General features: G+C 33.5%; 1 protein-coding gene across 1 annotated transcript; it reads right to left on the bottom strand.

The window, feature by feature from the left end:
• Positions 1-228: 228 nt before the first annotated feature.
• LOC148604718 (uncharacterized) lies at positions 229-1,483 on the bottom strand. The gene is made up of 2 exons (XM_088550777.1): positions 760-1,483; positions 229-379 (listed from the first exon to the last, which is right to left on the bottom strand). The coding sequence occupies exons 1-2, from the start codon at positions 1,472-1,474 to the stop codon at positions 234-236; spliced, it is 861 nt and encodes a 286-aa protein (XP_088406903.1). The 5' UTR covers positions 1,475-1,483; the 3' UTR covers positions 229-233.
• Positions 1,484-15,752: the final 14,269 nt, after the last annotated feature.

Genomic DNA, 15,752 nt, shown 5'->3' with positions numbered 1-15,752 from the left:
TTGCCATATGACGATTTCATTACTTACTGAACACGTTATTGATTTTTTAATAAAACAATGCATTGAGAATATGAAATTTTTATTCCAATAATTGCTAAAACAAAGAAAAAAACAGGTTCTTAAGAAAGGAATAGAAAGAGGTTTTCATTTCATAAAGATACTGGTTATACAATAAATATTCAGAACTGATATAAAAGACATTAATTTTGGTTTGAATCCTGTATTCTATGCGTTCAGGTAGAATAACTGCCAACGGGATCTGGTTTGGTATTCTCACTGTTGGTATCACACAGCATGTTACTCCTGAAGATAACCTCCCTTCCGAACTGGTTCGCGGTAAAAACGTACTGCCAAGTCACAACTGTGTCACCTTTTTCAACTGATAATAGAAATTTTATTAATTTTATTTTACTATATTTTAGGGATAAAAGTTCTTTCAAAATACACTTGACAAGCACATATTTTTTTCAAAACAACAGATCTATTGCGCTTCTTGTTTAAAGATCAATTTTATAAGGAGAAACCAATTCTACTGACAAAAAAACATGTATTTGTCTACTATGAACACCGTCAGAGGTGTATCTTTATTCAGAAGCTACCACATAATGAGTTTCTTTCTCATTTTTCATTTGTAAACTCTTAAAAATTACTAAAATTGTTGTTATGTTTAAGAATGTGCAGATTGGAGGAATGCAAAGATTTTATGTTCTTCCTATTTTCATTTTTATTGTTTTTTAATAAATTTAATCTTACATTCACCTTTAATTTCGTGAGTCTGTGTCATTTCCTCTGAAAATGTTGCTAAACTTGATCGCTGTATCATTTTCTGTACTGTCTCAGAAGCATTAGTTGTTAAAGCTTTCCTAGTTTCCTCTATACTAACTTCCCACGTCATGGTGATGGATGAAGTTGTGGACTCTGTCTTACTTCGTCCGACTTTGAAAGACACCGTATAAGTGTGAGTGGCTTTCGGTGTTTTTACCATGTTTATTATTTCCCATTTTCCACTGCAATGTGGATTGCCATAGATATCGACAACTTCATTGATATTGTTAGGGTTTACTGTTATAAATCTCATCCCATCATGAATTGTGTTATATAGAACCAATTTAGTGCCATTATCCGGATTAGCATTGCCACCCTCGGGGTGTATGAATAGGCCTCCTTTATGTAAAATTCTATTCTTTACCTGATCTATTGCAAACAAGGCTGCGGCGTGGCGATCTGAGTGTATCACCAGGCTTGTCCCAATAGACGGCTTAACGGCACCCAAATACGGATGAACTAATTTAGAACTTGATTTATGAACCATGTAACCCCATTCTCCTCTAACCGGTTGAAATTCGAACACCATTCTGTCATGTTGATCACTGTGAACGATCACATCAGTTTGGTCACCCGGGATACTCCAACCTCCAAAAGGATGCATGAATTTCCCACTGGATTCATGTTTGAGAAGAAATGTCCTTGCCATTTTGGAGAACTTGTTTCTTGAATAAAATGAATGCGCATTATTATTATATTTTACAGTGTGTTTTACTAAATGCTAACTAATCTAAATTTTTAACAACAAAAAAAGAATATTGTGTGCTTAATTAAGACTTGAAAGACATATCATTTCAAACTTTTATATACATACCTACGCGTTTTGATAAAGACATAGGATCTTCAGGTTTATATGATATGCCTTATTATTAGTAGTTGTCCGCATCCTACTTTATATCATTTTAAGATTATACAAGAAAAAAACAGATTGTATAAGATCGGTAAAGTGCACACATCCGGTAAGTTGGGTTATAATGCTTACAAACATGGCTGACCTACTTACTCAAACAATGTATAGAACTTGTTTTTCATTTATTGTTTTTTAAGTTTTATTTAATATTTGAAGAAAATAACAATGCAGTAGAGAAGTTATTTTATAAGATCTTGGTAAAAGAAAAAACGTATCAAGGGAACAAAGATTCTGGCGGAAATCAAAAGAATGTAACCCACAGACAAAGACAAGACATAGAAAAAAGACAATCACAACAAAGAACATAAAGTAACTAAAATGATACATACAAAGTAACAAAAGTAAATGAAAAGCTTGAACTGCACTACAAACTAGGACCAACTACACCCGTCGAGTTGCTCATAAAAAGTAAAGTCCGGGGTAAACCAAAGAGGAAATGAAATATTGACAAGTTTGATAAAGCAGTTTAAATGTTTAGAAGCTACAAACGAAATAAAGTCATTTATTTTCATATATCAATGCTAGATATGTTTGAGTTGTAATTTCAGATTCATACAAAATAGTTTATTTCATTTTATCACTGAATTGATGAATTCATGAAAACATGATGTTATGTCTCTGAAAAAGTCCATCATCTGCTTATGGCAATTCGAAAGTGTGTTAGAATCACTTTCGATGACATTGCTTGATCCTTCATTATATAGGAAACTGAAACGACTCACTGATTCCCGAATGTTCGTTCAAAAAATTGGTATGATTCTGTTAGGGGTTCTGGAAATGCTCAGAACACACGGTTTTTCATCATTTACCACAGAACAGTGGCCTACAGACCTCTTGACGAGAAGAGCTCTAAATTACAACATCCCATGAGAGCATCCAGTGAATGTCCTAACATCTAAACAATGGTCAGTAGTCGAGGAAACAGAGAGAATTGGTTGTTCAGCATTTCAAACAGAGATGTCCACTCAGGTATAGTAGGTCCATGTTCTTGTAGTAAAGTGTCGAAGAGATCGAGTTCGTCATTTAACTTTGATTTCTATGTGTTTTCTTCTGTTTTTCTGCTTATGTTTTGTGTTCTTCTTTTAGATACTTTTTAAGAAAAATTACATAAATATTAATTCAAAACAAATAACACAACTAGTCTCATTTATAAACTTTATTTCTTCGTATGAATATACTAATTATCGATTAATTTCTGTCTATTATCCGACACTTTTGCGACGGAATTTATTCATTTTTTATTTTTTATTGGTACGTACAAGCGCTGACCGTCGCACCTTTTTAATGAAGCACTTGCTAGCACTTCATGTTCAAATTATGCGACCGGTCCTAATTTTTACCCGCCTATATAAAACATTTAATTCTTGTAATAACATTCTTTTGATTCATCTGTATCAAGGCCGCAGTGATAGCGATCACTTTTTATATTATTTCACTGCAATACACTGTGATATATAGGGGAACGTTCAGTAATTTGCGTAAATAGCAAGACGTGTGTTTCATCGACCCATGAATCAACGTTTATGAAGCCAATTATCCAGTGACATTAATGTAGTTTGATGATTCATTTTTTTAAAACTACAATTCATCAGAATTGTTATGATTTGCACTAATTAAAATGCATCTGGATTTGAATTTAAGAAAAAAGAAACACGAAAGATTGATCTGTCCTTGCATGAAAGGGTGTTGAATATACAACTCATTAAATTTTTCATCTGTTGTTACACATCACTTTTATTAATACTTCATTGAAGTTAATGTCTTTCAAAATTGATATAGCCATATAGGCATATACAGGATTTAATCTAAAGGCTGCAAGTTGCAAAGGAGAGCTACATGAACATTACAGGGGGGAATCCGTGATGAATTGCTAGCCCCTGCTATTAAAATGGATTGATGGATTTTATATTACATCATATTTGATGTGTTACTTACATGTAAATATCATTTTGAATTGTTTTTATTCTACCATTACAAAGAGTAATTAAGGGAACCAAGGTTATGGCAGTAATCAAATGAATGTAATTCAAGGACAAAGACTAGACATGGAAAATAGACATACACACCAAAGAATATAAAGTAACTAAAATCATACATACAAAGTAACAAAAGCAAATGAGCACTAAAAACTGGGAGAATGGACCAGGTGCACCGGTAGGGTAAGCATCCTCTGCTTTTCTAGAAACAACCGCCGAGTTCCGTGGTAGACGACAGAGGAAAGGAAAACTATGACACGTTGAACAAATCAGTTTTCATGGTGCAGATGGATACACCGTAACGATCCACGAGTTCATGATGACGACCATAAAACTTCTGTATTGATGTCTTCAATCTTGTAGCAACATAACCCTGTTCCAGAAGCCTATTTGTTAGAATTCTAGCGCGATACAAAAAGTCTGCGTAGTTTCGGTAAGCTCTGGCATAACGTATGAGTTGTGATATGAACATTCCATACGCAGGAGCCGAAGGGATGTTGCCGCAGATGAAAGAAAAGTTGACAATTCTGAATGAAAAGTCATCACGTTTTTCGTAGAGCTCGGTCAATAGATTACCTTTACCATCGATTTCTAAGTGTATGTCAAGATATGAGGCTGACTTCACAGTGTCTGTAGTATTCTTTATCTCAAGTTCTTTGGGGTAGATGCGATGTATCAAATCCCCAAAATTAGGATTGTTTAAATGTAATACATCATCTATATAGCGGAAACTGAGATTGAAGGATCTGGCTAAACGATATTCTTTCTTTCGGATCAGATCAGCTATCAAGTCAGCCTCATTAGTGTGAAGGAATAGGTCAGCAAGTAAAGGAGCACAATTTGTTCCAATTGGAATACCGACCGTTTGTTGAAAAACGCGTCCACCACACTGGACAAGTATGCTATCGATTAAAAATTCCAGCATTTTGTAAACATCTTCTACTGTATATTTGGAAGATGATTTTGACTTATTTCTTACAAAGTATGAAGAATCTCTTGTATAACGTTTTAAAGTCGGGATTTTAACTGAGTATGGGGAAAAGAAGTATACAGTGTGGAAAAATCATAGGTTTTAATCCTATTATATTCTGATAATAGTCTTGAACTGATTGTCGTCAAAAGATCTTTCGATTTTTTTAGGATCCACAATGAATTAATACCATTACGGGAGTAATAAGTGTTGTGGTAGGACTGCAGACACTCTTTGACAGCTGTGAGTATAGAAGTTAAAAGTTTTGAAAGAGGTTTGGTGGTACATTTGCAGATCCAGCTATGTAACGTTGTTTGTATGTATTCTTGTGGTGTTTATGAATCCAGTACATAGACTTTAATAAGTCATCGTCCTTGGTAGAGAGACCAAAAGAGCATAGTACAGATTTATGGTTTTTCCACAATCTCTTCTATGGAGTGTGTGGTAGCAGTATAAGTCTTACCACTGCTATTATTTTCTACGTCTACCTCTGATAATAAACATTGGATGTAAAACGTTTTGCAGACAAAAACAATGTTGTTTTGGCCTTTATCTGCTTGTACGGCAACATATTTGTCATGTAAAGTAGACAATGTTTTTACATCGGGGTCTTTGAAAACTGATGTAGTATTGGCACTCATTGACCTACTTTCATTCGTTTCAAAACTAAAGACCTCACGGCCATTAACCACTCTGACATAGAATCAATGTCTTCTTGTTTTCGTTTTATCCATTTTCTTGCTTAGTCCTCCACGGCATCCATAAGAACTTTAAAATTGTAACTCCAGTTTATGGAGCGTGGTTCACGGTATTTGGGACCTTAAGAAAGGATATTACGCAGAGATTCGTTTTCGATGATGGACAAATCTGCCGTAACGATGTGACCGGAAGAACCATATTTGAATGGAATTTTTATGCAAGAACAGTAAGGTGGTTTAGCCTTGAAGTCCTCAATCTCGAGGTTCTGCAATAGCCTTTTATAATTGAAAATTTTGGATGCAATGGGTGAAGTATAGAGATATGAAATAATTGGTATGGATTTGTCCTTGAAATATGGGGGAATTTTGTTGGTAACGTTTAGTGATGGAGGATGTTAGCCAAATTAATTGCATCTATACCTTTGTTGACAAACAGTAGTGGAAGAAATGATCGTTTTTCTTCATCTTGACTTTTCACACAAACTGGTTTAAAGAGTCTGTGGAAACAAATATCCAAAATAATGGTAACAAGCCTGTATAATGATGAGGTTGGGTCAGAAACAGGAATGTCAAGACTTGTTTTATAAAGGGAGTGTAGTAGAGTGAGAGGTATAGAATAGAGTTTGGTTCTAATGTGATGAAGTCCAAGAGGTTAATGTATGAAAGGAAGGAGACCAAATATGGAGACATCATGTAACTTAGGTGACGTATAGTGGCTATGGTCATGACTCCTTTCCTGTCTTGGATTTTTGTCAAATAAATTCATAACATTTATGCTATAGTTATATAGTTATATTGGCTTGAAAGGTTTCCTATACTTTTGATGTTGTCATTGCATCCGTAATGTATCGCAGTACCTAGTCTGCTTATCTAGTACTCCTCTCTTTCCCTACGATAGTTTTTACTTAGAACGGGACTGTTCGTAGGATGGTAATTTTTTTCTAAAATACGAACTTTCATAGAGAGGATTGAATGATCTTGTCGATTAAAGTGTCAACCAATGCCTTACAAATTCTTGTGAGAGCTCATACCCCTCCCTGCTACAAATCCCCCGAGCCATACAAAAAAGTTACTTCTGAAATGACCTTATATATCTGATGAAAGGTGCGTCAATCAAAATATGTTATCAAAAATATTGAAGCGTCGACAATGAAGCACTTAAAATACGAAAAAATACAAATAAATGATATGAACGTGAAAACAGGAAATAAAGATGATATACAGTCACAATCTAGCGAACCAAATTAAGTAGATTACAAAGTCACATAATGCGTTTACTTTCACATGCGAATTGCTGGATAGCCGATTTGTTGAATGCCAATTTCTGGCTAGATTCACACTAATATATATCTGTCTGTTACATCACTGATTACGTTAATACAACCTTTCTGGGATTGTATGCGCTTCGTATATTATATACGAATATGCGTAGCGAAAGTTTAAAGTTGTATTTTGAACCAACATGGTTGAAGCTAAAATATTTCTCATATCAAGGTAGAACTTGAGTTGTGTAATGACATTCCTTACATTACATGTAGACACACGATGCTTGGAAATTAGACAATTGGAAAAAAAACATACTGGAGGCAAAATATTCAAAACTCTAATGTTAAGGGATTAAGATAGTACATAACACTTGTCAAATGGAATACTAGGAAAAAAACTTAAAGAAGTAAACGAGTAACAAAAGCTAATCTGAACTGTTGGTAAGTGAACCTGGTAAAGTAAACAATCTCTGCTTCTTTACAAAACCGACTCGGGAGTTGATGTCATGTTCGGGGTTTGCACACAAAGTAGAAATGAACAGCATTTTCTTGAGTAAAAAATGACAGAAACAGTAAATACGGAATAAAATTTGAACGTTGAAAAAGCAAAAAATCAGAAAAAATCAAACATCAAATATCAAACAGTAATAGACTGAAAACACACTAATATTAGAAGAAAACAAAAACGAAATTCATCACAACAAGATGCATTAGCTTGTTGTAAATGACTAGAGTCCTCTCCGTAAAACCTAATTACACCAGGCGAGATTCTCATAGTCATATCTGGTGTACGATGAATCCATTGCATGATCAAGTATGGTCATCAGCTTATCTATAGGACATTGGAACATTTCGCTTCTCAAATTGTTACTGTAACATCTGTATTTTACACGTACAAACAAAATATTTTTCACAGAAACAAAACAAGAATTGTTGAAAATGTTCTCTGTGTGTTTTAGATGACGGCATTGAAAGGTATAGAAGGTGGCGAATGGACAAAAAGTCTGTTTGTCTACGCTGACAACAACTCTTTCATGCAAACAAAAATTAAACAAGATGGTCTGTTAGAATCGGCAAAGATTTTATTTGATTGATATCGTAATAGAGGAAGTCTGTGTCTTCAAAAAACCTCTTTTTGAGTGGCAAAACACAGATCGCCTACTTTACCATATGTTCCTAGTCTTCAAAACTGACAGATGGTGCTAGTCAATAGAAAAAGCATTAAAAGGACTTATACTTCAACATAGGAGGATCGAGTCAGATGTCCGAGACTATCGCGACGGAGAAAAGCGACAACCTGGACCGATCACAAAATTAACGACAGCAAAGGAAAAACATACGCTTAGAGAGTTAATTGAATGGCTTCATGATAAAAAGGAGTTAGATAGAACTTACAACGTACTGGAAGACAATTGCCAGGACTTTGGTTCCCGTGTTTATTAATTCCTAACAGGAAAAATATTAAAAGTTCCTATGGTCGGCCCATAGAATAAAAGATATGTGGTAAATACTGTTAATATACCCTAAATCCGAAATTCTAATTTAAATCTCATTCTAGATTTTTCATCGTAAACCTTGTGAGTGGAAGAGGAGATGCAGAAATAGTCTTAGAAATAGTCTTGTCATATTAGAATAAATAGAAATAGTTTTATGTGTATAAATCATTTACACGGGTTGGCACTTAAATTCGTATTTTAGTTTCATGGATTTTATATACATCGTATCTACCCCCAAAGTATTTGAGATAAATGATACTACAGACACTGTGAAATCAGCATAATATCTTGAAATACACTTTTCAGGAAAAGGAAAACTATTCATCAAACCTAACGACAAACTTGGTGACTTTTCATTCCGTGTTGTCACTTACCTTTCATCTGTGGTAACAGTTCTTCAGCTCCTGCGTATGAAGATTTCATATCACAACTCATACCTTATGCCAGAGATTTTCCGATCTACGCTGACTTTTTTACAGCACTCGACTGTTTACAATTAGGCGCCTTGTATTTCAAGTTCGACCGATTTAATACTTTTCTTTTTTTAACCAACTTAAACTGTTAATTAACATTTGTTTAGTTATGATCGATGTAGTAAGTTCGAAAGTTCAAAAATGTAAAACGTTTTTCCTCAAAATTTATGTTTGTCCTTTTTGTGTATAGGAAGCCTCTTTTAATATATTTAGTCTACCCAGGACCTAACTTTTTATGAGCAACTCGGCGGGTGTTTCTAGAAAAGCAGAGGACGCTTACCCTACTGGTGCACCTGATCCATGCTCCCAGTTTTTAGTGGAGTCCGAGTTGCTCATTTGCTTTTTTTTTACTTTGTATGTATGATTTTAGTTACCTTATGTTCTTTGTTGTGTATGTCTGTTTTCCATGTATGGTCTTTGTACCTGGATTACATCCTTTTGATTGCCGCTATAACCTTGGTTCCCTTGATTACTCTTTAGTATGTCATAAAACTTTCTTTTTGTAATTTATAACTGCTTTATTTTAAGTAATTGGCAACCAAACTGTTACGAGATTTTAAAGTAGAAAAACTTAAGTAGAATCATTTTTTTATTCGGATTCGAGATTCGGGAAAGAACTTTGTCGTTATTGCAGAATCATATATTTATATGGTGTTAATTTCTGTGCGCTTTAAATAATTTTATTTTATATTTGATCCGAATGTATAATCGTAATGGTGAGATTTGATGGATTTCAATTGAATACTTTTTTGTATTTTTTATTTCTACGATTCGGTGATTCTCTACTTAATGTTGTTCTCAAATTCAACTGTGAAGAATAAAACTGTGTCGATATTTTGTATCGTTACTCGAATTGGAAGAACAAAGGGACCAACAACAGTCAAATATGTATTTGATGCTGTCAATATTACACATATCTCTTTAACAGCATTGGAACAACCTCTGTGTATAAAACCTTTGTCTATATAAAATAAAATCTTTTTATCGTATAAGGACTTGTTTTCAAGCTTGGGCTTGATTAAGAACTGCTTGGTTACCAAACCTTTCGGTGACACATAACTTTCAATTACTTCTACGAATTTCGGTAGTAAATTTTCGACTGATATAGCATATTTGTAATAGGGGTTATAGATACCAAGATATCAGGTCTACTATTTAATTTATTATGTGACTAAAGATTCAATCTTGTTATTACATAATAACGTATATTTGATTTCACACAAGACAATACACAAAGACACAAAGAGATGCCACAAACAGAAAAGTTAAGAGTCCTTGCATTACTCTAAAGTACGTTTCATACCAAAAATATCAAAATACTTTTATATAAACTCTCGATATACAAATATACCAAATATGGGAACTAGCTTAACTCTCAATACAAAAGTACAAGACAAACACAAAACATTCAATTACATGTCTATGGGGCCAGATTGCCCATCTATACATCAAACTAATTATCAAAAAGTAATACCACAAAATGTAAGGTTACAATGAAAGTTTGATTTTTACCACAATAAAATTGTACTAAACTGCTATTTTTTCAAAAAAGTCAAACATACTAATCTCACATAATAACACTCAAAGGCAAGTGAATGAAAGTAAAGAAAAGGAAATGATAGCTACCTCAGAAATCATCAAGCATATGTTCTAAGACATGTACAATATACAATGTATCTGACTACTTCAAAGGCAAAGACCCAACAGAGTCAAGAAATAGAGCGGGAAAACTCTGGGACAGTAACATAGGAAAAGTGCTCAAACCTCTAAGCTAATCAGAACTCTAAAGAAGAAACGCACCTCCTGTTATTCATCTTCCAAAATTACCTGTCTACTACTGCTATATGAAAGATCAGCAGATCAAAATCAAAAATCAATACACAAACGCAGTAAAGGTATTCACCTGTTCCAAGAATAATGAAATATTATTCTTAGTTTTATTTTATCATCAAAATGAAATGCTTATGAATAGAAATTTAATTTTCACATAACAAAGCGAAATGTAAGTTTTAAAAAAATGGAAGAAATGTACCCGGGCATATATCAATATTCTACTCCTATATTTAGCGTTGTATTTCTAGCTGTGCTCGTCACCATTATATCATTTTGATAAAAGTTTGAATACCTGGCGGACGTTAAGGCTCCATATTATTAAAGAGAGTTAAAATATGGTTCTTGTTAATGATAGACCATGAATAATACATAGTACATGATCGTGAATGATATAATTGTTGAAATCAATATTGTACCAAACTGTCGCTGTCATCGGACAACCTTTTTTTAAAAACATTTGATGGAAGACGATATGATATAAGATCTTCTTCAGATAATGTCGAATCAATAGAAATAATGGAGTTTCTTCTGTGTAGAATTGTATTTTTATTGCTTTGTTTTGTTTTGTTTCTGGTTAAAGGAACAACAACCAAAATTCTGTTTTGTCAGTATGTTTCGTGTGTGTAAATTGTAAGTGGCCTTGTAGGTAATACCCAGTGGAATTACCTTTTGATCTCACACACGTGTAAAATATGCACTTACCTGTAATTTGACTAATTCTGATTTTTATGTTTAAATTTAACATATAACACTATTTGTCCATTATAATGACTCGTGGTCCTACTTATTTAATGTCTATGATTGTGAAAGGGAAATCAAGGGACCCAGGATTCGGACGGTAATGTAACGAATATAATCCTATGAAAACAACTAGGCACGAAAAGTAGACATACACAACAAAAGACATGAAATTTAGGATCATACCGCACATTTTTAAATGATACTAGAGTGACTTTCAAAAACAAGTAAAAAAAACTGTAATTAAGTTCCACGAGGGACATAATAATCAAATATAGCCATGTAATGATTGTTCTGACAACGAGTAGTATTAAGACAAGTTCACAAAATAGTAAGTAATATACAAAAATAATTGCATTGTGACTAATGAATTCAGCGCTTTCTTCGTTTATTACATACAACATGTTATTATACTAATTAATATAACAGATATATATAGTGATTTATTTTTTGTTTGTTTTGTTTTTGTTTTTGTTTATTTGTTGTTTTTTTTGGGGGGGTTACTAAACTGTGCATATATTTTAATTTTGCCCCTATTCCTAAAATGCCAACAAAATTATGTAATTGTTGGCAGATCATCTGATTATTATTCCTTAATATACTTAGTACATTTATTTCTCATGCGCAACGGAGAACTCATCCACTTTGATGGTATATGATAACATCAAACAATTTTACACTAAGACATACTAGTATATAGCAACACAGCTTTTCGTACTAAAACATGAATATAACGAGAATAGGTATAGCGTATTATGTGAAAGAGACAACCCCACCGAGATGCCTCTATATACTCAAGTAACATAACAAAATAAACTAAAGGTGAAAACGAACATGAATGCATGAAGAAACGCTTCAAGGTAAAGGAAACAGACATCAATAAACAATAAATAGATAGTGTACATACAAGCTGAGGCTTTATTTCGAATCGGTACAGTAGTCCTACATGTACGAGAAATTCCAGATGTACATTAGATTAGAGAAAGCTTCGATCATATAAAAAAAAACATGTAAAAATAACAACTATGATGTTAGGCACACCGTTGTTTCTCAGACCAATACATCTAAAAAGTAAATTTATAGTTGATTCTCTTTTATTTTCGTAACACTGTTTCAGTTTTTCATATTAAGAATGCTCATGTACACGATTTTAGATTTTTTCTTGCTGTAATTAAGTTATTGTGTAATTGAAGATTGCGTACACGCTGCTTTTTTCATGCTCCACGCATCAGATTAGCACTAATCACTGTACCTGCTACAATCACAGGATGCAGCGTCTAAAATGAATTTCGAACGTCAGACGCTGCTTTTCTGCATGTCTACATCTCTTCAGCTAGTATTTGCATTTTTAACCAAATATATAGAATAGAGAGATTAATTTGTTTCTAAAGATATATCCAATACTGTTAAAAACACTTCTTAATTTGAATATCGGATTTTGCCTGAAATAATAGACTTTAACCGTAATGGAAGCGGGAAGTTAAGCTCTATATATAGCCCGGTTTAATAAACCTTTTACTTTGAAATGCCTGGACCAGTTAAGTCAGAATCACTGCGGTGATTTCCAATTTTCCGATTTTTACCCTGATATTGCCATTTGTTTTACGGACTTCCTTTTGAAAACTGCCTTGATTTTTTTTCTGTAGTTGTGTTACTACCCTTTGTCGGTCAAGTATTCTCCGCTACATGTACATCTAGGTGCATAGTATATATTTTGTAATCAACTACTGTATATATACTCTTTATTCTAATTTGTTAAATAAAAAATGCATTCTATCGTTTAATTTTGATAGATAATTCACTAGTTTTTTTTTCTTTAAAATGCCCTCGACTACATGTTACGAAATCAATTTCATAATATAGAGCTTCATTTTACATAGATTCTGAAGAAAGCTTCACTATTTCGCAAATCTGGCATAACACTCAAATTCAGTTAAAGTGCGCCAAACCAATTTTCGTAGTCACAAGCTATTTTCAAAGACAAAAAGCTATTTCTAGATATAGTTTTGGGTTCAATTACTATCAGGCTTATTCCAGATTGTAAAAATATAATTTACGGGGCATTGATCCGGTTCACTGAACAAAGACTATAAATATCTAAGACTCAATCGACAAAAGCCCTATGTCACCAATTAGGGTTCCCCTAAAAAACACATAGAAAAATATAAAATACTCCAAATGAAGAACGCCAAATAAGTTTTCTAGGGAGAAAAATGGCTACAAAACATAATTTTAACAGTTGTTTTTACATCGAAAACGATTTATTTTTTTTTACACAAAATTCGGATGTCACATGAAACACCGTGAATTACGTTACAATTTTCCTGAAGCTGTAATGCAAATGTAATTGACATATACGGTAAGTCCATGTGAGGAAAAATACCATAAAATTATAAACAAGATGAAAATGAATGATTCACACGTAAAGGATAATGTTTTTATTTAAAAAAAATACATGCTTTTTTTATCTTTTTTTCCTACGTGCATTTAATTGTGAATTACGTTACGTTGTCTCTTGTATATGTTAATGGTGGTAGGAAACTTTCCATACTCTTAATTATACACACATCAATGTCAGTCATAAATGATTCTTAAACAGATTTTTCAGGTGCTAAATATGTTTTCACATTCTTGGTAAAGTATACGTACAAGTCCATGAATTGCGTTACAGTGAATTACGTTACGGTAATTTATTTCAGACGGATGAAAAACGCCGTTCTCGGAACAAATTAACTATAAATCATTATCAGTGATATCGCCTATCATACGGCCATTTGTAGAAAGGAAGTTATGACGCGGGACAATTGTAAAAGCGTTCCTGATGTCAACATTCCCTCTAGTCGTGAGTGTCCTTAATTTCCGTTTAGTGTTATTATTTAGATTTTCAGTTTAATTTAATTTAGAAACGGAGAATACATGTATTGGTAAGATGTTATGAAAATAGTATATAGCTATGTATGATATATAAATCAAGCATTAGTATATATTATGGTGTAACGTAATTCACAACATTGTGACGTTCTTCACTGGTTCATAAACTGTGTATTTTGATTAAAGAAAATGGTTTTACATGACAACTTGTCGTGAGAAACATTAAATCAATGCTAAACAAAGATAGGAATAACTTTCGAAAAACAAAAGCCATTCAAAAAAGATTTAATCATAGCAAGAATTTAAGTAATCACAAAAAGATATGTGTGCTTCTTCGTGAACTGATACAGATAATGTTTTTGTTTTTGTTTTTGTTTATTCAGATCACTTGAAAACAAGGAATATATACATATTGAACTCAAGCATTACTACAATAAAATATTTATTTTTCTGGGATTTGATACATCGCATCTACCCCAAAGAACTTGAGATAAAGGATACCACAGACACTGTGAAGTCAGCCTAATATCTTGACCTACACGTAGAGATCGATGGTAAATGACCAAACTTTACGACAAACATGATGACTTTTCATTCAGTATTGTCAACTTTCCTTGCATCTGTGGCAGCATCCCTTCAGCACCTGCGTATGAAGTTTTCATATCACAACTCATACGTTATGCCAGAGCTTGCCGAAACTACGCAGACTTTTTGTATCGCGCTAGAACTCTAACAAATAGGTTTCTGGAACAGGGTTATGTTGCTACAAGATTGAAGTCATGAAGTTTTATGGTCGTCATCATGAACTCGTGGATCGTTATGGTGTATCCATCAGCACCATGAAAACTGATTTATTAAACGGGTCATAGTTTTCCTTTCCTCGTTTGTCTACCCCGGACTTGACTTTTTATGAGCAACTCGGCGGGTGTTTCTAGAAAAGCAGAGGACCTTACCCTACCGGTACACCTGGTCCATGCTCCCAGTTTTTAGTGGAGTCCGAGTTGCTCATTTACTTTTGTTACTTTGTATGTATGATTTTAGTTACTTTATGTTCTTTGTTGTGTATGTCTGTTTTTCATGTCTGGTCTTTGTCCCTGGATTACATTCTTTTGATTACCGCTATAACCTTGGTTCCCTTGATGACTCTTTCTGGACACCCATGTTGCCCTTTACCGTCGATTTCTAAGTGTAGATCAAGATATATTAGGCTGACTTCACAGTGTCGGTAGATGCGATGTATCAAATCCCCGAAATCCAGAAGTAACGTAATTCACTACCAAAATACACTGGGCATGTTCAAAGTTTCGTACAGGACATAAATCAATACATCAACAGCTATCTTATGCGTTTTCTAGCAATTCAAACTTTGTTTTATTGAAATTAAAGCATTTGACTTGTTTTCAGTGTTCAAAATGTCCGGCCGCTTTTCTGTTCCTATTGGGGCATTTTAAATGAATTTGAATGATAAAGAACTTCTTAAAAGTTGGTGCAAAGAAAACTTATTTGACTTTCAAAAAGAAAATAAGTGTGAGGATAACCGAGCTTTTTCCTTGTTAACAAATCCCATTTTGCATTTTTTTTTTATTCTTAATAACAACAATTGCTTAGTGAGGATTACATTAATTTGCTTTGGACCAAGTATTTGTTACAGTTAACAATCTGAATTAGTTTTCTTCACACGTCGGTTTTAATTGGGA

The sequence above is a fragment of the Perna viridis genome, chromosome 10 (assembly GCF_037379345.1).
Source record: "Perna viridis isolate PV_CMFRI_1.1 ecotype Kerala chromosome 10, ASM3737934v1, whole genome shotgun sequence".
Taxonomy (NCBI): domain Eukaryota; kingdom Metazoa; phylum Mollusca; class Bivalvia; order Mytilida; family Mytilidae; genus Perna; species Perna viridis.
This window is presented reverse-complemented; position numbering and strand designations above follow the sequence as displayed.